General features: G+C 50.7%; 11 protein-coding genes across 11 annotated transcripts; 6 read left to right on the forward strand and 5 right to left on the reverse strand.

The window, feature by feature from the left end:
• Positions 1-1,090: 1,090 nt before the first annotated feature.
• Positions 1,091-3,387, reverse strand: CCMA1212_005159 (uncharacterized protein; the record flags this gene model as incomplete). Its single annotated transcript, XM_073702435.1, has 3 exons — positions 1,091-2,229; positions 2,285-2,368; positions 2,433-3,387. The coding sequence occupies 3 exons, from the start codon at positions 3,385-3,387 to the stop codon at positions 1,091-1,093; spliced, it is 2,178 nt and encodes a 725-aa protein (XP_073559184.1).
• Positions 3,388-4,629: 1,242 nt separating this feature from the next.
• CCMA1212_005160 (uncharacterized protein) lies at positions 4,630-5,022 on the reverse strand (the record flags this gene model as incomplete). The annotated part of the gene is made up of 1 exon (XM_073702436.1): positions 4,630-5,022. One exon carries the CDS (start codon positions 5,020-5,022, stop codon positions 4,630-4,632), a length of 393 nt encoding a protein of 130 aa, XP_073558837.1.
• Positions 5,023-6,069: 1,047 nt separating this feature from the next.
• On the forward strand, positions 6,070-7,796 carry CCMA1212_005161 (Leucine aminopeptidase 1; the record flags this gene model as incomplete). The annotated part of the gene is made up of 7 exons (XM_073702437.1): positions 6,070-6,074; positions 6,201-6,568; positions 6,616-6,791; positions 6,861-7,238; positions 7,296-7,438; positions 7,486-7,666; positions 7,722-7,796. The coding sequence occupies 7 exons, from the start codon at positions 6,070-6,072 to the stop codon at positions 7,794-7,796; spliced, it is 1,326 nt and encodes a 441-aa protein (XP_073558838.1).
• Positions 7,797-8,570: 774 nt separating this feature from the next.
• CCMA1212_005162 (putative feruloyl esterase C) lies at positions 8,571-9,660 on the forward strand (the record flags this gene model as incomplete). The annotated part of the gene is made up of 3 exons (XM_073702438.1): positions 8,571-9,262; positions 9,329-9,468; positions 9,536-9,660. 3 exons carry the CDS (start codon positions 8,571-8,573, stop codon positions 9,658-9,660), a joined length of 957 nt encoding a protein of 318 aa, XP_073558839.1.
• A 96-nt stretch (positions 9,661-9,756) lies between these two features.
• CCMA1212_005163 (Pinoresinol reductase 1) lies at positions 9,757-10,656 on the reverse strand (the record flags this gene model as incomplete). The annotated part of the gene is made up of 1 exon (XM_073702439.1): positions 9,757-10,656. One exon carries the CDS (start codon positions 10,654-10,656, stop codon positions 9,757-9,759), a length of 900 nt encoding a protein of 299 aa, XP_073558840.1.
• Positions 10,657-11,695: 1,039 nt separating this feature from the next.
• CCMA1212_005164 (Alcohol dehydrogenase) lies at positions 11,696-12,937 on the forward strand (the record flags this gene model as incomplete). The annotated part of the gene is made up of 4 exons (XM_073702440.1): positions 11,696-11,841; positions 11,952-12,463; positions 12,504-12,692; positions 12,756-12,937. 4 exons carry the CDS (start codon positions 11,696-11,698, stop codon positions 12,935-12,937), a joined length of 1,029 nt encoding a protein of 342 aa, XP_073558833.1.
• Positions 12,938-13,597: 660 nt separating this feature from the next.
• Positions 13,598-13,929, forward strand: CCMA1212_005165 (uncharacterized protein; the record flags this gene model as incomplete). The annotated part of the gene is made up of 2 exons (XM_073702441.1): positions 13,598-13,718; positions 13,790-13,929. 2 exons carry the CDS (start codon positions 13,598-13,600, stop codon positions 13,927-13,929), a joined length of 261 nt encoding a protein of 86 aa, XP_073558834.1.
• Positions 13,930-14,702: 773 nt separating this feature from the next.
• CCMA1212_005166 (uncharacterized protein) lies at positions 14,703-15,140 on the forward strand (the record flags this gene model as incomplete). Its single annotated transcript, XM_073702442.1, has 3 exons — positions 14,703-14,817; positions 14,869-14,992; positions 15,050-15,140. The coding sequence occupies 3 exons, from the start codon at positions 14,703-14,705 to the stop codon at positions 15,138-15,140; spliced, it is 330 nt and encodes a 109-aa protein (XP_073558835.1).
• Positions 15,141-15,992: 852 nt separating this feature from the next.
• Positions 15,993-16,388, forward strand: CCMA1212_005167 (uncharacterized protein; the record flags this gene model as incomplete). Its single annotated transcript, XM_073702443.1, has 2 exons — positions 15,993-16,188; positions 16,270-16,388. 2 exons carry the CDS (start codon positions 15,993-15,995, stop codon positions 16,386-16,388), a joined length of 315 nt encoding a protein of 104 aa, XP_073558836.1.
• A 471-nt stretch (positions 16,389-16,859) lies between these two features.
• CCMA1212_005168 (uncharacterized protein) lies at positions 16,860-17,472 on the reverse strand (the record flags this gene model as incomplete). Its single annotated transcript, XM_073702444.1, has 3 exons — positions 16,860-16,995; positions 17,054-17,277; positions 17,326-17,472. The coding sequence occupies 3 exons, from the start codon at positions 17,470-17,472 to the stop codon at positions 16,860-16,862; spliced, it is 507 nt and encodes a 168-aa protein (XP_073558841.1).
• A 613-nt stretch (positions 17,473-18,085) lies between these two features.
• CCMA1212_005169 (uncharacterized protein) lies at positions 18,086-19,731 on the reverse strand (the record flags this gene model as incomplete). Its single annotated transcript, XM_073702445.1, has 2 exons — positions 18,086-19,693; positions 19,726-19,731. 2 exons carry the CDS (start codon positions 19,729-19,731, stop codon positions 18,086-18,088), a joined length of 1,614 nt encoding a protein of 537 aa, XP_073558842.1.
• Positions 19,732-20,570: the final 839 nt, after the last annotated feature.

Genomic DNA, 20,570 nt, shown 5'->3' on the forward strand with positions numbered 1-20,570 from the left:
TTAATGCTGACCCGGACTCCGGACTTTGGGGCTGGCCCAACCTTGCCGCATATGAAGGAAGAGCGTCCTGGGAACTGGGAGCCACTGCCGATGAGACGTGCCTACCTTCTACCTTCTAATCTTGGCGATCTGCCTCTATATTCCAAGGCTCTTTACCTACCTTACCTGAAGTAATTGTCTGACTACGTTTCCCTGCCTAGCTTGTATGGTCGCCACAGTCTACCTGGTATTTGAGCACCACAGCATGTACATGCAATAAGGCAGTACAAAGCTGTCTTCATTGATTGCGAACTTCTACAAGTCCACTATTGAATTACAAGAAGGTTTGGACTCGATCAGCTATTATGCCTCTGCAGAATCGAACCACAGTCTCGCGACACCTCTCCAACAGAGTATGAAAATGCCATCCATTGATTGCTATAAAGCTCATACAGTGCTTGAGGCTCATGCCACGAGTAGCGATGAGCCTAAACTTCCCTGGATAAAGTTCTTGTGGGCTATGTACCGATGGATGTTTGGCACACGCTTCTGGCATTTTTTCGGTAAGTACATTATGTGTGTTAAGCTTACCTCGAGCGTTGTTGGTGAGCTTAAGCTTAAAGGACCTCAAACCTTGAATCAGCCACGGTACGAAGAGGTATCTAGAGACTCCGGGATTGGTCGTTAGAGAGTTGTTGAGGGTATCTATTAGGTACACATGGCTTCGAATGTACCCAGGCAGTACTCAGGAGCATGATCTGGATTTAGATCTCGCCCCTCCTTCAAATAACCGATGATAATGTGTACATACAACGATATGGCACATACGAGGGATGCTGAGTAGGTACCTGTCAAATTCCAAGACGCGTTTGCTGCTGCAAATGGAGAGCAGGCAATATGTATATCGGGTATTTGTGTATGTGAAAAGGATCGAGGAAGGTAGTGTAAGTACTTCGTCTTGTGTTGTGAGGAACGTGACAAACACAAAGGTGAACATTTCTCATATCAACAACCTAAGTTACGACAAGAAAGGTCACGCATGCCATGATGGTCCTATAGAAGATCTAGTGGTACGGCTTTTATTCTATCACAATGTATTATACACCTTAGCTCAATATGCTGCGTAGTCATCGTAGCAATCGTCACAAGCACATGCGTCGTACTCCGAATGTGGTGCGTACTGGTACTGAGGGTAGGCGGCTTGACTGTGGCCTTGAACCGTTCGATTATGGACAGTGTGTCCATGGTTCCATTCCACAGGACCAAGTCCTTGCCCATGGTAGAGACTGCCACTCATGTGCTGCTGGGCGTTGGTCATGCTGTTTGGCATCCCAGAGTAGCTCGGATGCATCTGGGGGTCGTTCGAGTTCAGGTAGCCATTTGTGTATGTGAGACGAAAGCCATTCGTTGCCTCGTTTAAGCTGCGTCCCCGCGCATTCGTTCGAGCATTGTGGTCTTGTTGGTAATGGTTCCCGAGGCCACTCACTGGAACAGACTGGCCTCGGAAGACGGGAGGTCGTGGTGTATGCGTTTGGTAATAGTTGTTCTGCACTGCCTCATAGTCACCATCATACGCGCCACTGCCATATTTGGTATACGGAGGTGGTTGAGAAGGCGATGGAGGAAAGGCTTGAGGAAGTTCTTGGACGGGCGCTAGAGGAACGGCAGCATGGTTGACGCGCGTAGCACTGGGGTACGTCTGGCTCCTCGCCAAAGGCGGATTTCTCGGCTCCTCCTGCACTTCCTGCAGAGGCCATGTCTGAGTCGAGGCATTTCTGTATCCAGATGCTGGAACAGACTGCGCCGGAGCGTAGCTGCTCCTTCTTGATGCAAGTCCATGAGGATCCTCCGCGTAGCCGCTGTATTCGGTGCTCGGATGGTTGCCTCCCCGCGGTGACATTGGAGGTGTTTGTTGGTTGTTGATTGGATTTACAACTTGAGGTGTGCTTTTCCCTTTCTGAGCCATCTGAAGTTGATTCAAGCCCATGAGTAAACTTGCAATTGCGGCCTCAACCTGTCCCTCTTGCACCATCTTTGCTAGAGACGTCGAGGCATCTCGGAACCACGATTCCAGATCGGGTTTCGTAGGCGAGTTACTGCCGGGGCCAGATTCTCTTGGCTTTGCATCTGACTGCTCTGTGAGCTTGGCATCGGAGTCTGTCTGACTCGACTGAATGATTGGTGATGCCGACTTGTCTGATTTTCCATCTTTATCGGCGGGTTCTGCCCCATCAGAAGGTCCTGTCGTAGCTATGAAACAGTCAATAAACAATGAGGAAGAATTTGCACGTATACGGAAACGTACCAGATGCAGGAAAGATGCCTTGCTTTGGCCAGATACCTGTCACAAGATTCTTTGCGCCCTTGAAAACATCAGGGGTAATTGAAACTGCTTTCAAAGATTAGCAAGGGCGCACATCTATTGCAGGCAGTCTGTCGAAACGTCAACCCACCCTGGACTCGCTGAAGCTTATCAACCTCGCCCACCGGCACGACCGTCAGATACGCCTTTGCACAGGCGGCCGCAACTGCGGCGGCGTAGTCCTGCCACTTTTTGTTCTTGTGCGAGTCAGCATAGTCGCAAACCCCGCGGATGACCATGCAGGGGAAATCGTTCATCAACCCTGCAGCTTCCATCTCGACGCACAAGAGTTTCTCGTCAAACCTCCGATAGAGGCTGTCTCGAAGGATTGCGTCCTTGATGACTTGGTTGCCGGATGCAATGAGGCCGCAGTGGATCATCAAATCGTCCCCTCTCGCTTCTCTCTGAACCACCATACTCGGATCGCAATGGGTGCAGTCGTCACCCTGAACATGGCTGTATCCCGGCTGATATAGAACATCCTTGAGCGAGTCCGACTTCAAGAAGCTTTTCCGGACGTTGGGCATCCACCTCAGATCATCCAGGTAGCCGAGCATCTTTGCCCGCGAAGTGATCTGATCAGCTTCAAACTTTCCCAATGCTGTGAGCAGAGACGTTGGCGGAGGAGCTAACGATCCCGTTCTCCTGAAGTTGCCGCCGTCTTCTGCTTTGCCCATGTCCCACTGGACAACGCCCGGCTCTGAGCCGCTCGGGCAGCTGATGACTACGTCTCCGAGGCGGGTTCTCTGGGGAATGCCTCCGCCGATGCCCACCATCAAACCAAACTTGATGTTTGGGAACGTGGATATCATTCGGGTCGCGACTGTTGCTGAGCTGGTGGTGCCGTATCTTCCCTTGGGTAGGCCAGCAATGACAACCTTGTGTTTGCCGATGCTTCCGAGGGTGTATGCGTTGTGATCGCCTGATGGATTGGGGAGGTCATCGTGTCTCTCATCGAGCATGAACATTGCGGCTGCCTGCTCGTTCGGAAGGGCGCAGACCCAGCCGATGGTGTAGTCTTCGTAGGTATGTGTTGTAGAGGCCATTGTGTCTGGTCTCATGTGTATTCGGCAGAATACTTTTTCTCTCACAATTCACGAATGATCAATCAGGATCCCGTTCTTTTGTATTGATCATGGGTTGAACAGTCACCCACATCAAAGTGGACGGCCACGGCTCGTACCAAAACAGAGACAGTGCCACTTAATATGTGAGTGGGAATGATCTGTATTCCTCCCAATCATGCGAAAAACAAAGTCACATTGCCCTGCAGAGGGCAAGTTTACTGCTGCATCAAGCCCGCAGCCAAACTTGATGCCCGACAGCCCAATCTTCGAATCGATCCGAGTAAGCCGCCTTATAGAGGGGCTCGAATGTGAATACGTGGACCAAGAGGAAAATAGGTTCAGTCAGCCAGCCGAAAGAGCTTCTATCAGAATGTCACAGACGGACACATGGCAGATTCCGATATGCATCAAACTACGGCATTGTGCATAAGCCTGCCTGTACATGTGCGCCCAAGCTTCTCCCACAGAATGACTCAATGCATCAGATCGGTGATGTGCTGGACGATTCGCTGTCAGCCGCCAGTCTATCCCAATGCGAGCCGCGTTTAGCACCGAGAATGTATTTTCAGTCTTGTCGATAATCTACTCATGGATGTGCAATATCTGCACTGAAGTTGCGGTAGCACGAGAGACATTCTTCGAGGCCACTTTCGAAGGGATGTCCATAATGGCAGTCCTGTGATGCGTGTAGATGACACATGTTGTCGGTGTTTCTGTTATACAATATTTCTTAAAGGCATCTGTTCATATTGATACTGAGATAACAATTAATGTAATGCTGTTCTGCGTTGTATACGCACAGGCTCGCATTGGCGACGGGAGAAACGCTTGTCGTCCCGCCTCCTTCGTCCAGCCTCCAACACTTGCTTCGCCAAGCGTCTTAGGTACAGTTTACCGTTTTCCATGTCTAACGCTCGATTCTACACCATCTACAAGTCGCGGCTCAGTATTTTACTTTGGGTCGACGGGCGGCTTAACGTCATAGTTCAACGACTGCTGGCTGTATGACTTGGGCGGAGGGGTGTCGAATGTCTTGCATCACGATAGTCATGCTCCCTCCTTCTTCGATGGCACCTGAGAGAGATGAGCAAATTGGCTGGTGTAACTGTGCTCTTATTCTCCTTATTCAATTGACCCCAATTCATCGTCTGGTATTTCGCACCAATAACCAGGTCGACCGGATATAGGTCTCCGACTCTCCGCATATACAAATCCACGGCTTCAAAAGCCTCCCTCTGTCAATCCAGCGACCCCCCATGCCGCAATCACCATGCCAGAGACACAGCGGAACACAGCCTTGCCGGGCATTCCTTCCTTCCAGCAAACGTAGCCATCCACGAGGCCCAGATACGCGCCCATAACAGACATGACAGTGTCCACTGCGGCCAAGTTTTCCTGTCGGTAAAAGACGAACATGAGCATGCCGAGAGCAGTGGTTCGCGCCGAGCAGAGCACCATGACGGGATGCGCAGCGGGGGACGCGGCGATGCTTTCGGGCAGGCCAAACTCGAGCATGGCGTTCTTCGATGACCAGAAGGGCCAGAGACCGCCAAAGGTCGTGGCTGATGCGACCAACAGCGGCATGATGTGCCGTAACGCAACGTGCTCGAACATGGTGCTCAATAGTCAGATTGTTGTCGAGCAGTGCTCAGTTGAAGGAAATTTGCACTACCCAGAAAAGTGAGATTAGCAAGACGAGTGAACGCCGAGGGGTGAAGGAGAGAAGGGAGGAGGATTCTGTGGCTGCAAGGGAGAAACGGCCTTGATGGTTTTAGAGTGAGGGCGGCTTTGCAGGGTCTCACCAGCAACGGCCATAATATACACGCGATAAATACCCAACTTGACTATATCTGGATGCTGTTGGCTTTGTTACCGTAGGATCATCTCCATATAGCCGTGTAAGTCACTTGGCACTCCGTCTCAATCGTTGTAAGAGCCAACGTCTGTGTGTTACACATGGGAGCCTCTTGATGCAAGGATGAACTGAATTGGGGATGCTTGATGGGTCTAGTTATAGGACATGAAAGGAAATCCATATGCACAAGAACATGCAGGGGAGAGTTAGCCCACCGTATTGAACTCCGCTGGACGTTGTATGAAGAGCTTAAAGTTGAATAGAGGCCGGGATACCTCGAGGATATGCCGGGCTTTGTTGTATGTGTGGTATATTTACAGACCGGGCAGCTGGTCAACCCATACTGCTAGGGGTGACATCGACAACGCGGGGGTGATCGCTTTCAAAAAGGGTTTGATACAATCCTGATGCCCTGAAGCGAAGAGAGTAAGCGAATGAGCTGGAAGATGTAAGTAGAAGTCTTGAAGCATTATCCTATCGCTTGATTAATTGCGTGTTGGGTTTCATACGCAGGTTTCCGGCCTCAGAAACATCGCTGGTGGGCACATTCTACACGGTCCGTCTCATATGCTGCCATGGTTATTCACCGGCCGAAGGAGAAAGATAAAACCAATGGGTTTCTACCTTGGTCATCTCAAAGAGGCAAGAATTCCAAGGAGATAAAGTGAAGTACCTGACACTATTCCTCCATGTGCTTAGGCTCCAACGTGTGCGTGCTCGTATTGATACATCGTTATCTTTACGGATTCCGGGGTTAAGCTTGGCCTCAAGGGATGAATCCCGGCATGTGATGTGGGGGAGCCGAGATGGCGTCAGCTTCGCGGTTTTAATCTGAACCCTCTCCCGTCTCCTGACTGTGAGCGCGTGTCCTCGCACTGGCACGTTTGTGCAACTCTATTGTAGCACTTCTATTGACACACCGACATCAGCTGCCCAGAATGCTAAAGTCCATCTGCACGAGCTCGTTGCTCCTGTTGAGCGCGAGCCTCTTGTCTGGCAGCGCCGCGTCTCAAGAGGCCCAGGTCCATCTCACCGCTCCAGCAAAGCATCACCAAGTTGATCCAGCAATCCTCGCTGCTTTGGAGAAGCACTCGGATCCCGTTGATGCTTTCGTCTCGCTGCATCCCGAGGCTGCTGAGGAGCTTGCTCAACCGCGTCTTCTGCACGTGTTTGGAGAGCCGAGCGCCCAATGGATGACAGAGGGCGACAAACTGCGCCTCAAGCGCCAGGGCAAGAAGTTCGTCGACATCACCGATCATGAAGATTTCTACAAGGAGCAGGTGCATGCGCTGGCTGGTGAAGCCCGTGAGTTCGAAAGCCGACGCGTACCTACCGTGAGGTTTTGTTAACAGGTCGTGTAGACTTGCCCAAGCTGTCTCACCAGCGCCTTGTCAAGTCACTGCTGCCGCGGGTGTCGACGGAAAAGATGCACGATGTTCTTGAGCACATGACGGGCTACTATACGCGATACTTTGGCAGCGTCACCGGAGAGGAGAGTTCGCAGTGGCTGTACAACCATATTGCCGAGGTATGGCTTGCTCGTCGACCCTCTTCTCTCACGTTTGTACTTCATGCCAATTAATCGCTCTGTCTTTAGATCATCAAGAATGCGCCGTTCCACACTCACATCTCTCTTGAGTTCTTCACCCACTCATTTCCCCAGTCCTCCATTATTGCCCGCTTTGAGCCCAAAGTGAGAAACTTCTCGCTGCCGCTGACCATTCTCGGCGCCCACCAAGACTCCATGAACTACCTCTTCCCGCTGCTCCCTGCTCCAGGCGCCGACGACGACTGCTCCGGCACGGTGAGCATTCTCGAAGCCTTCCGCGTCCTGGCAGAGAGCGGCTTCATCCCGAGCAACGGCCCTGTCGAGTTCCACTGGTACGCTGCAGAGGAGGGCGGACTGTTGGGCAGCCAGGCGGTTGCGCGATACAAGAAGGAGTCTGGGGCTCGTATTGGCGCCATGATGGAGTTTGTAAGTCTTTCAGAGCTCACGCGCGAGTTATAGACTGGCTATTGATACGTTGCCTAGGATATGACTGCCTTCATCGCCAAAAACGCCACCGAATCAATCGGGTTCATCGAGACTGAAGCAGACGCGCCGTTGACGAGCTGGGCCGCCGCTTTGGCTGAAGAGTACATTTCTATCCCTGCCAACATCTACAGGCTGCCTAGGTCAGATTGAGTCTTCCTTCTCCTCCAATTTCCCCACTGACGAAAAGTAGTGGCGCGGGTTCGGACTACATGTCGTACACCCAGCTCGGGTATCCTGCTGCCTTCGCATCTGAAGGCAATCCTTCGGCGGGTGAAGCCGAGGCTGGAAATGGCGAGTTTGACCCTTATATCCATACGGAGAAGGATACAATGCATATTGATGACGAGACTGGCATCTTCTCCCTCGAGGTAAGGGTCTCTGTATGTGCTTTTCTCATGAGATAGTATTGCTAATCAGCTGTAGCACATGGCCCGATTCTCTGAGCTTGCCATTGCCTATGTGATTGAGCAGGCTGGCTGGGATAACAAGTGGAGGTAAGGCGAGAAGACGCGGGATACGAGAACATGGACGCCATAATCGGCCGCTTCGCCTCGTTACGATCTTGATTCATCCAGCTAGCCCTCCATAGAAGGAATGTATCTCTTAAACTGTCATTTGTTGACTGCTGTCACAAGCAATGTCGTGGGCGCTCGCGGGGTTGCCCTTGTTATGTGTTGTACGACAACCAGGGACACATATATCGATTCAGCGCCTCAACCTCTGGGAGGGAAACACAGGGGGAACGCGAGCAGACCATATATTGTTATTTGGAAACAATGGCCTTGAGGTCAGTCCCAATATTTCTCTGAAAACAAACGAACTAGAATCCCACCGCACTGTAAATCAACTGTCACAACTTGGCCAAGATGACGATATATCCCGATTCATATTACAGTTACCGTTGATTGGAGTGGTACAACAAGTCTTGGGAACAGTCCAAGCACGTGAGTTGTCCCATGTTGCAGGTCCGATGATTGAAGAGTCCTCAACCGTGCCCAATTTGCGAGGCATGATTAGCGCGCATGCAACGTTGAAGGTCCCTGTGAAACCTCGAGACCTTCCTAATCCGTATCCTGGACGAGGAACCAATACACCCAGCTCGCCGTAGTTTGTATCCTCACAGGAACTCAACAATTGACACGTGAAGTTCGTTCGGCGTAGCAATGACCGGAAATTACCTCAAAAGGTGAATAAAAGCCATGGGCGCCTTGTAGAAAGTCGAGGGTCAACCTCATCGTTGCCATCAAGCTCAGCAGCATCACCGCAGCCACAATGATGAAGGCCGTGAGACTCGGCTTCCTCGCTCTATCCATCGCCTGCGTATCGGCTGCCGCGCCGTACACCGGCGGTGACATCTCCGGCTGTGGAAAGACTCACTGGTTCAACGGCATCACACAAAACCGATCCATCCAGTCGAGCGGCGTGGACCGCAGTTACGCAATCCACGTCCCATCAAACTACTCCGAGAACCAGCAGTACCCGACCATTCTCGGCTTCCACGGCTCCGACAGCATCGGCTTCTTCTTCGAGGTCGACACCGGCTTCGACAGCGAGCAGTTCACCGGCGACAAGATCATGGTGTATCCGAACGGACTGGGCGGTGCTTGGGCTGGCGCGAACTATTCCGAGGCCACAGTCGAGCAGGACTTGCAGTTTGTCTGGGACATGCTGGTCGACTTGAGGCAGAACTTTTGCATTGACAGCGCCCGTATCTATGCGACGGGCATGTCGATTGGTGGAGGATTTGTCGATACTATTGCCTGCAATGCGACCGTCGGCGGCGAGTTTGCGGCTTTTGCGCCGGCCTCTGGATCCTTCTATACCGACAACGATTCAAACTACGAGGCATGTGAGCCTGCCCGTGTGCCTGTGCCGATTCTCGAGTTTCACGGTGGCGCGGACACTGATGTCCCATATGACGGTGGTGAGGGCGAGGGTGGCATTGAGCCCTCCATTCCCAACTGGTGAGGTCCCCCGGATGGATTACGTGCTTCTTCATGGGATCGTTGCTGATGTATGAGAAACTTCAGGCTTAGCCGCTGGGCGCAGCGCAACCAGTGTGATGAACCGTATCAACAGGAAGATTTGTTTGACGACGATGTTCATCATCTGAGCTGGACATGTGGCGGCCAGGAGGGTGTTATGCAGCACTACAAGACCGATGATCAGAGTATGAGCCACCCTTGGTTGCTGAGCTTCTTGCGCAAGGCTTAGTTGACTGACAAACTGCTGTTTAGAGCACGACTGGGCTTCACCAGATATCAACTTTTCGCAAATCGCTGCTGGAGATTTGCCAACTCACATCTCGGCGACCACTCTTGTGATAGACTTTTTCTCGAAGTTTACTCGACCCGCGGCCTAGATATCTCACTACACTGACCGGTTATTATTGTTGTTGATGCATATAGATATAGCGAGCAGTAATGATCTATTGAAGAAAGTAGTCGTCCGGGACACGCTATAGAAGGCTCTGAACCAGTTCCCCAACTTCCACCTCCGTCAACCCCTTGATTCCCAAAAGCTCGTTGTCCAAGTGCTCTGAGAAATCAATTCCGTAACCCTCCCCAAGAAACGAGCTGAAAACCAAAGGCTGCAGGATCGACCAGTCCGTGTTTCCCTTTGCCAGTTGTTCCAGCGAAGAGAGACGCATTTCCTCGGTAGACTTGTGCGTAACCTTCCATTCTCGACCGTCCTTTTCTTGAGCATAGCGAATCAGCTGGTGCTGAGTGACGACGGCATCGTGAATGTATACTGGACGATTGGCTGTCTCGGGGAGGTGTTCAATGACCCCAACGACAGCCCTTCCGATGGTGTCGAGGTTGGTCGCCGAGAAAGGGACGTCGCCGCCGTTGTAAATAATGGCTGTACGCTCAGGCACGTTGACGACAAAGCCATGCAGGCCCCAATCCAAGAAAGCACCAGTGCAAATCACCGTGTAAGTGAAGCCAGGGTACTTGGCCGCTGCCGCCTTGAGATACTCGTGAGTTCTGACTTTGCCTTCAAACACCGGCAACTGGTTGCGCTTCTCGTTGAGGACGTCACTGCCAAACTCAGATGGAATGAATCTCGCCACGCCAGCTGCAATGGAGCCGTCGATGAGGGGATTCTGGTCGCCGACTGATGTGGATGTTAGAGTTGAGATGACGGCCATGTGGCCTTTGAGAGCATTTTCGAGGGACTGAACCGAGGAGTAGTCGACTTGAGCTATGGACAAGTTGGAGCTCTTGGGAAGCTTCGAGGTGTTGTTGCTGCCCTGTCGTGTAAGAGCCGTCACATGGTAGCCTGCAGCTAGGAGAGCTTTCACGATGGGAATGCCCAAGTCCCCAGCGGCACCGGCTAGGGCAACTCTCAAGGCCATCTTTGCGTGTTTGCGGGTTCGTCGCTTTGTATATAGATTGACAAGATGTTCCCAGCTCCAAAAATGTAATGATGGGTCTTAGACCTCAGATCCTCATTCAGCTTGCGAGATCTCAGTCTTTATATCTTGCATGAGGACGAAGGCGCTTGTGTTATTTGATATAACGCTACTTGGAAGCTCCATCTGAGCATCAGCTGTAGACCCCATGTACGGTCCTTCGACATGGATTGATGAGACTGCCTTCCAAGGAACTATTACCCAATTGCTAAGCACAGCTCAAGGAAGCGGACAAGTTAGGCTGATTGCCATGATTCGCAATATCACCAGTGCCCAAAGCTATTTGCGGATTATTAAACAAGGCCGTATTCTCACGATTCCCAAGACAAAGCCATGTTGAACGTTGTAAACTCCACCACAGTGGTGCCATCACCATCCAATCCTGTAGAATCCTTGCCGCCACCTACAATGGCTTGACTAATCGAGCATTATATTTCCGCAACTGATCTCTAAGCCCTGTATCTTGAGGTTGTGCTCTTTGAAGCAGACTCTTCTCGAATGACTTTTCGTGAGACGCCTGTTATGGGCTTGACTAATTGTTGTCCATTTCCGTGTTCAACTACCGCTTAGGGTTGGTCATATTCGGACTGCTGAGTTCATTGGTGTAGCTGAGGTGGTCGAGCTGAACGGTAGCGTCTTACTACGCGGGGAGCTTATTACTCGGATCCGAAGTGCTCACAGCCCCTCCGCGCTCTTGGCCCGGATCCGATAATTCGTAGTACTAGGTATGTGCATATAGCAGCACTTGATTACAAGATTGCAGATCACAGCATCTTAATCTTCGCTTCCAGATCAATCGAGATGCTTGCTGCTTGGCCGTTGAACGACTACCAAAGAGCTTCAAGTTCTCGGCATTACCCCTGTCTGAGGGTATCTCCAGATCAATCCAAGTTTGCTCATATAAATAAGTCATGCCTGCTTCGTCCTTCAAGAGCGGCATGCGATTGCAAAGCTTCAGAAGTTGATGGCCAAAGATTTCATAATGACCGCAAAAATCCCTAGCATACAAAGTGCGGCTCTTATCAAAGACCCCGGGCCTAATGCACGAATCGAAAGTCGCCATGATTATCCTGTTCCTCAGCCAGGGAAGAATGAAGTCCTGCTGAAGATGGAATGTTCAGGCATATGGTAAGTTAATGCTCTTTACAGAGTATCTGAGCTTTGGGCCTTGACTGGGATGACTCTCCATTGTCAAAAACCATGGGCTGACTTTAGCTACTCCTACGGGTGACCTTCAGCTATTCTGACATTTACGTCTACACTGGCAACAACCCTCATTACGAGGAAGTTCCCTGCCACGAAGGCGTCGGCAAAGTAGTCCAGCTGGGTTCAGACGTTGCAGATACTCTACTTGGTCAGAGGGTCGGGCTTGGATGGATCTACAGCGTCTGCGGCAAATGTTACAACTGCACCGCTGGTCGCGATAACTGGTGCGTGAGTCAAGCCAACACTGGCACGGACAAGCCAGGGACAATGCAGCAATATGTTGTCGCCAATGCGGATTACTTGATGCCAATCCCAGATGGGTTGTCATCAACTCATGCTGCGCCATTTCTCTGTGGCGGCATTACCATGGCCGGAGCTTTGTCACTCTGCGACGACGCCTTCGGGGAAGGCGATACTCTGGTCATTTCTGGTTCAGGAGGCGGCCTGGGACACTTGGGATTACAGCTTGCTTCTCATATGAGGAAGAAGCATGTGAAAATCATCGCCATCGACGCAGGAGCGACAAAGAAGAGCTTCAGCCTCGGTCTAGGGGCGAATGCCTTCATCGACTTTCGAGTCAGAAGACGTTGTCCAGAAGGTCGCGGAATTGACAGGTGGGAAAGGCGCCGACGTAGCCATCGTTGTGCCAGCGGCAACAGAGGCCTTTGACCAGGTCGTAAAATATCTCAAGTCTACCGGCACAATGATTTGTGCTGGTATCACTCGGACGGACTGTCGCCTTCCAATCTCTCCCACCGAGCTCGAGTATAGAGGTAAGAGCCATAATTGGAAACAGAGAACAATGGCTGTGACGGAATGCTGATGGAAATAATTAGGCTTGGTTATCAAGGGCTGCCACGTGGGCACTGAAAAGCAGTTGAAAGAGCTGCTCGGCGCCGCAGGGAGGAAAGAAGTGGTCCCTAGAGTCGAGGTCTTTGACTTTAAGACAGGGGAGCTGTTTGAGCGAATCAAGCGCGGGGATGTAGTCGGTCGTTTTGTGGTTGAGATACCGCAGTGAAGCTCTGGGCTCGCCTTTTTCCTTCGATCTGCTCTCTACCAATAACGAATCCTGAGCTGGGTCGCTTTGATGCAATCCTTCGTTATGGCGCCGGCGGTTTGTGACCGTAAGGAACATATTGTGTGCCACTACAATACTACACTTTATCACAAAGAAGTACTACGTATTATGAGAATCCTTCAATATGATTCATTACAGACATTAGCCTCCGATATGCGCTCCGATATGCAGTTCATCTCCATCGTAATGGCTATCGAGGGGCGTCTGCCATGTTTAAACGGCCGAGCAAGTTCCCGCGTCTAAAGAGCACACATCGATAGGGAGATGCAGCTGTCATCGAACGCCACCAAGGGTATCAACAAGCACTTCATCTGAAATAGACGGTATAAGCGCAATAGACAGAATCCTTCTGCTAATTGACTAGTCTGCTGCGTCATGTAAGAATCATGAACCAGCGCCATCCCATGCCTCCGTCTATATCACATGAACGCGGCCATAGATGTTGATGTAATTGTTCGGAAACATTGAAGCTTCGTCATTTTACACTTCACCTCCTTCGACATTCAAAAGGCCGCGCATTCACAACGATATCCTTCTTTTCTACCAAGATTAACAAGTTCTATCAATCGCAACATCTAGATCCCGAAGTAAGAAGCAACCATGTCGTCCACGTCCGCACCGAAGTCGAGCCTTGCCTCCGACACGACGCCCAACAAGGGTGGCAATGATACCAAACCGAAGATGTTTGACAAGGAGGGCGCTGTTGGCCGTCAATTCACAGGTATGTCAGATGACGCGCATCATCTTCCGCCCATCCAGTGCGTAGTTCGAAGGCTTACCGTATATTTGCAGACAAGGGCATGCTTGGAGGAACGGCGCAAATGATGGGTGGTCCCCTCGACAAAGAGGGCATGATTGGCAAGCAGTTCACAACGGAGGGTGCCGTTGGCGGCACTGCTCAAAACATGATGGGCGGCCAGAAGCCTGCTTAAAGTGACTGGTAGTTTTGATAAGCAGTGCTACTTCAATCTCAAAAATAAATGCAAACTTTCGTCTGGAAGCATATGGTGTATACTCGGAAGGACTCACAACCTGCAAAATGTTAACACTGCTATTTAGTGACTTTAATTTACCTCCAATGGATAATAGTCGATCGAGAAAATGCTTGAGTTGGGGTCTCATGTACAATAAAACAACAGACTTCTCGCATTGGGCCGTTGGTCAGCATCTGATCAAGTATCTGCCTTCTTCTGCTGAAGCTGCATGACGCGACCGTGGTACGGATCGCTCCAGTCCCATTCCCTCTGTGGCTTTATTCGAGGCAACCGTTCGTCCAAGATGATCAATAAACTTCTTTGGCCTTTGAGTGCGTTTACAGTGATAGAAACGCACGAGGGATGCCCTTGAGACTGCAACAATGATGGCGCTTTCGTCATCTTGACTTCGAGACAGGCCCCGCGGCAGCCGTTGGATTCTCGAGATGCTCTGTTACTCTTTTTGACAGCCACAGCGCTGATTACATGTGAGAACTCTCACCTACGAGACGTTGCCTCCGATGACAGCTGTTTGATGAGATGTGGCGCGTGGATTGACATCACCCAAGAGCGGCCATTGAAGAGTAACACCAAGGCGTTCGACTTGCGCGACGGGGTGATATACTGCGTTCCGAGTTTAACGTAATATATATATATATAGCCTGTTTCCAACCACGTTCAATTGTTTTTCTACCACTTTCCAAAGTCAAAGTTTGCAAAAACCATTCACAATGGCAGATCAAGACGATTATAGCGATATCCCCAAAGAGGTTCCGCCGGAGGATGACTACCGTCAAGATCCGGAAAACGTTGCTCGTGGACACAAGGCTACTCTAAACAATCCAAGTACGTATGCCTAGTCGAAATGATTATCTAGTTTGTTAACAACTTCTGTAGATGTATCCAAGGAAGCGAAGCAGCATTCGCGCGATATCCTTGAGAATCAGTTTCAAGAGGACGAAGCCACAGAAGGTGGGTCGACCAAGGGGTCACAGTCGAAGCAGAAGGACCCCGGCAACGTGTAAGCCCCTATCTGCCCGATCATTCAATATATAGCTGATATTGACTCCTGATCCAGGGCTCGCGGTTTGAAGGCTAGTCTCGCAAATGAGGGCGTGTCGCAGGAAGCAAAGGAAAACGCGAAGCAAAAGCTTCGGGAGATGCAGTGATTTGTGATATAGCCTATTGATTCGGACATCATAGGATTTCAATGGAATACAATTATATCGAATCGCTATTCGAAGACTAGTGTGTGTTTGTTGCTGCCCTTTAACGGGGAAATCTGATCAGAATATGTTGACCACTGCATGGGGAGATGCTTTCAATCCACGACGGACGAGCATTACCCGGACCTTATTCCAATTACAAGAACTGGGCGTTCGTAGGCATTCTAGGGAGCAACTGCATGTAAGTTGGTTTCTAATGGCCAAGGATGTGGTGGTTTTGTCCCCCTTGACACAAGATGAAAGCCACACTCCACCATAGCTGTGCTCTTAACATTCGTTCCAACACCTACAGTACAAAGCGTTGCCGATGAGCGACGAGACTTTACGATAAAGAGTAACGCTCATTTTCTTCTTCGATCGACCAACTCACCGGAGAGGATTCCTAGCGATCCGACTCGTTGGCGTTATTGGGGTAATGGTGATGCAATTAACGTCATACGCGCACGATGTCTATCACGGTTTACATCAATTTTTGACCTTTCGATTACACCTTGTTTTCAACTACAGTACCCATATGATTCAAGATACGCTTCACTCAAACTGACAGCCACAGCGGCCGTGCATCGAAAAACCGCCGAAATCTTCCACGTCAGTGGATGGAACGAGGCGCTCACTGTTGAATCATCACCAAGTGATGTCATGACAACTTCAGCTTACACGTCTTTGATCTCATATAACTACAACGGTAACACCTCGCGAGATTTACTACAACTTTTCGTTCAACTACTAAGTGCCCTGATCTATCTCATGCCATTTTCTGCGAATAAGAATTTTCTACGTACAATTACCTACAAAATGTCGAAATACGCGAATCAGCAGATCGACGACAAGGACACAAACGACACCCTTGGGGCAGACGTACCCGAGGGACAGGTCCAAGATAACTCCTACATGACAGGCAGCCAGACCGAGTCGGTTCCTGTCCAAGGCGACGATGCTCCAGTCGAAGATCCGATCCAAGCATCATCTGCCGACAGTGATAAGCAATTGGGTGAGTTTATATTCGTCACACAACCCTCACACCCAACTACACGAGTTTATGCAAGCCGAAACACTAGCTCACTTCATATAGAGCAAGATGACCGAGAGGCCATTGACAAATCGAACATTATTGGCGAACGAACTCGTCACTCCAAGCCGAGAGGATCGTATCAAGAGCCTAGCGATTCTCAGATGGGATTGACTGAATGAGTAACTGGAGGAAGCTACATTAGCCGATAGTAATAATACATTTTATCTTCCTACCTTTCTATCTTCCTACTTTTCCATGCGAGCCAATTGAACTCAATACTATATTGTAGTAAACACATTGTGGTGAAGTCGTCTTGTGAACGTGTTAGTACAATGAACGAGCTATCATGACGCGACGCCAGCCAAGACTTCTCCAATAGTCATCACCCATGAATTAAAAGGATCGGTCTACGTAAGGTAGAAAGTACCATAACCGGACTGTATTTCACATATCTTGTTCAGTGTGCTAGTAGTCGTAATTCGTATCTAGACTGTTAAGGCACATGATCCAGCCAGGTAGTTGCTTTCAAGATCTAACTGTAACCCTTCTTCTTCACCTTTCTTATGCTTCATCTCATATCGACATTGATTCCCTCTCTTGCCGGCGGAGTGCTTATACTTGTATAAAAGTCGACATCGCTGAGATGGACACTACACGCCAGTAGCTGTAGTTCCTTCAGAGGCAGAGCTCGGACGTGCCCTGTGAACGCCCGCGGGATGCACACGCGCGTCTCGATGAGCCCGGAACAAGAGCCCTTCAACAAAGGTATTTGCCAGCAAAAAGAAGCTATAAACTATTAGTGAACAAGTGTCAACAGTAGGTAGGAGGCGCGTAATGGACATACAAGGCGAGGAAATTGAATGCTACCACGGTCTTCTTCAGCCCGCATTTGCCAGAAGTGGGAGCATGCGTCGTGCATCGACCACCAGTCCAGTCTTGGGCCGAGAAGATGAACGAAGTGAGCCAGAGATAGGACAAGATATGGTTTACAAGCCATAGATGGCCCCCATATGCATTGAAAAGTGGTAATACCATGCCAAAAGTCCAGACGCCCAGCGTGATGGTAGCCTAACAAAGTGAGAACGCATCTAGCATTCAGGGAGCGGGAGAGCTTACGATGACCTCCTGGTAGATGATGTGGGCGTTGTTGCCGAGGTTATACTTGACAAGAAAGAAGGACAGAATGCCCGTAACTATGAGTGAAGACGCCCATACCGCGAAATGATTGCCAAAGGCAAGGAGTCTTAGGGTTCGCTGGAACATCGTGCAAAAATGGCCTCAGTCGAATGATTTCGATGCCAAGTTCAGTGATGAGTTCTAGTTGAGGAGATTGTCTCGTGAATTCACATATTACATGGAATCATCAATTTCCATCGACAGCTAATATATATATATATATATATGTGCAGACCAACATATAGATATGCGGTCGCATTACTCTCAGCTATCGTCATCGTTTTAACTCCAGGTGCAGCCCGATGTATGACGCCGAGACAGGAGCACTACCGGGTATCATGATGCTAACGCACCACACCTCAAGCACCAGACAGTCTTGGCTATTCGCCTCTGTCTGACATCTTACTCGTTCACAGCATCATGTATGGCGCCGTGACTTGGAGTTGAAGTCGTGCTAATAACATGCCGCGCACGTACTCGCCAGTGAGGCCATGCCAACAGCCTGCTTCGGTCGCAACAATTGCCTACATAGATATGGCAGGGTCATGACGACATGCGTAGCTAAGCGGATCACGAAAAATACATCGTGCTTGCATTAGCCTTGCACGGGAGGCGTCTGTAGAAATCGTTGCGCTGCTGCCATTTCCTCGGTCGATGGCAGATTGGCAATCATGAGATATAAGACGTCCTTTGACAATGATCAGCCACACTTCTCGAAGATTGACCTCGCAAGACTAAGCATTGAACGAACCTCATGCATAAACTTCTTGATGCCGCGTATCAGAGCTCTTGGACCAACCGTGCCCAAGAGGGTAGGCCCACGCTGCTCTCTTTTCGCCTCCCTTCGTTCCGACAGTTGGTCACGTCTAGTAGCCCTCTCATCACGTCTGGCCTGCTTTCTCTGGCTCAGTCTGCCAGTGACAGCACCTCCTGTCAGTAAAGCCAGGAGACTGCCGCTGCTTGCTGGATGGTTGGGATCTGCGTAGCGCGAATGAAACTCTGGTTTCTCATTCAGCTGTGCCAGACGACTCTCCGGATGCTCACTCGCCCACCGAGCCTGCGAGCGCTTATCCATATAGTCGATCGCAAAGTTCATGCTACGCTTCATACCGTTTGGCTTCTTCCCAGCATCCTCAACCATCTGTCTCCCTCCAGGAGTACTGGCGAGCTTGTCCAGGGTCGGAAATACCAGCGGCGCCGACTCCGGCCACTCAAAGTCCGTTGTCCCATGAGAAGCCTGCATCTTATTACCGAATCCGCTTGCTGCTCCTGAACCTGGGCCTGAAGCGTTCGACGTTGCTTGCTCCAGTGCTGCGTCAAAAGTAGCTTGTGTGACGACCTCGCCGGCTCGACTCGGCTTCCAAGTCATGATGACAGCAATGAGGCCCAGGGGGCGAAAGAATTCGGCGTTCATCTTGTTCAAGAACGTGTTTGTCTTCGAGCGGCTGTGAGCCTGGAGGCTGACTTGAGTGCCAACCTGTGCCGCAATGGAAACGGCAATTGTCACAGGCTCGGGGACGTTCTGCACAGCAACGGCCGCAAGGTTGATGGCGTTGATCCACGGCGATGGAGCCGTTGCCATGTTCAGCTGTGTAATGAAGTCGATGAACGTCGCCTGGTCAATGCCTACGTCTAGAAGCAATGGTGCGTAGGCGTGGATGAAGCCGCGGGCACGCTCTCCTGGACGCCGTTGCGGGAGGATTACGGGCATTGGCAACCCCCGTCGCTGAATCTGTAGGTTTGATGGCGAAGTATGACTTTGTACAAATCCTTCGGCCATTGCGTGCACGTCAACGTCTTGCCCCATGGCAGTAGCATAATCGGGCGGTGGCTCGAGCTGTGATTGCACAGCGTCGAGTTGCCATGCTGCCTCTTCCAGGTCGCGGGATGTCTCTTGGTCGACGCGCACTGGCTCACCGTTGTCGTCGCTATCCGAAAATCCGTCGCCGTCGTGTTCATGTGGGATGTGGCGCCTTTCATCTCGAGAGCCTTCCGATGCATTCCCCGGCCGAGCTTCATCAGCAGCAGCGGCAGCCTGTGCTTTCTTCTTTTCCTGGTGATTGTGGTAACTCTCGGAGGCGAGCCCAATGCCGGTGGCAACTCCTCTGACGAGGCCGCTGACAATACCTTTCCGTCTTCGACCGCCGGTGCTGCTTTGAGAGTGAGAACGAGAATGAGAACTCAGTTGAGACGACGAAGCGTTTCTGGCGTCTTCATAGTAACCCCCATAGACACCGCCTGTTGAGCCTCCCGGTTGAAGATACCTGATTGTTCCATAAGAGTTTGCTTCTTCATGTAGGGATTCGACCTAGAGACTATGGCCATCATACCGATTGTGACTATCATGGCCGGACATGGCTGTCAACTCTAGCTGCCGTCGCGAAAGGTTGACAAGGTATGTGCGAACTGTGTCTCCGGATGTCGAGACGACTGAGGACAATGAGGAAAGGGTCAATGCCGTATCGCCTCAACTGAGCCTCCTGCTTATGAGTCAACCAAGGATTGTATCTCCATTCCTGAATGATATCTTGACAGCGATTCGTAATCCTTCAGACGGGTCGAGCGGCATATATAGCGGGGTAGGTTCAACCGAACCGCAGCCATTTGCTGGTAGTGATGGACGCCGGTGACGTGATTGTATCTAGTAAACACCAATAGGTTCGTGCAGTTCCCTTGCGCTAGAGATAGGATTCTGCAGGGACAAGGATCCCTAAATCCCAGGAATTGGTGCGGGATTGCGTGGGATTCATCCCTACATGTACGATAGGATATGAAACTCCAAGCTGCTTTGTAGAGCTGCGGGCTATTCAGGTCGTCGTGACATTCCCGGACTGTCTGAGTCGTGACCTGCATGCTGTGTATAGTACATAGTTGAATGTCCAACTATACCGGCACCCCTAGATTTGAGATTCCAGTCCAGTCGAGTACCATCACATGGTTCTCAGACAGTCTAAGAGACACACTCCGATCTCAGCCACACTGCAGGCCTAGCGAACAGTGCCTCGGTGAGACAGCTATACCCTGCCTCATCGACATCTGGCATTCGCAAGGACGACAATGAACCCAGCTCATTCGATCCAGATCTGGTATCCCCATTGTGTACCTGGCGCCGGCGTTGTGCATTCGGGTCCATACCGAGGGACACGACATCGATGTCCAGTTTCTCATGCATGAGCTTTTTCACT

This window comes from Trichoderma ghanense, assembly GCF_004382785.1.
Source record: "Trichoderma ghanense strain CCMA-1212 chromosome Unknown scaffold_5, whole genome shotgun sequence".
In the NCBI taxonomy this organism is placed as follows: Eukaryota; Fungi; Ascomycota; class Sordariomycetes; order Hypocreales; family Hypocreaceae; genus Trichoderma; species Trichoderma ghanense.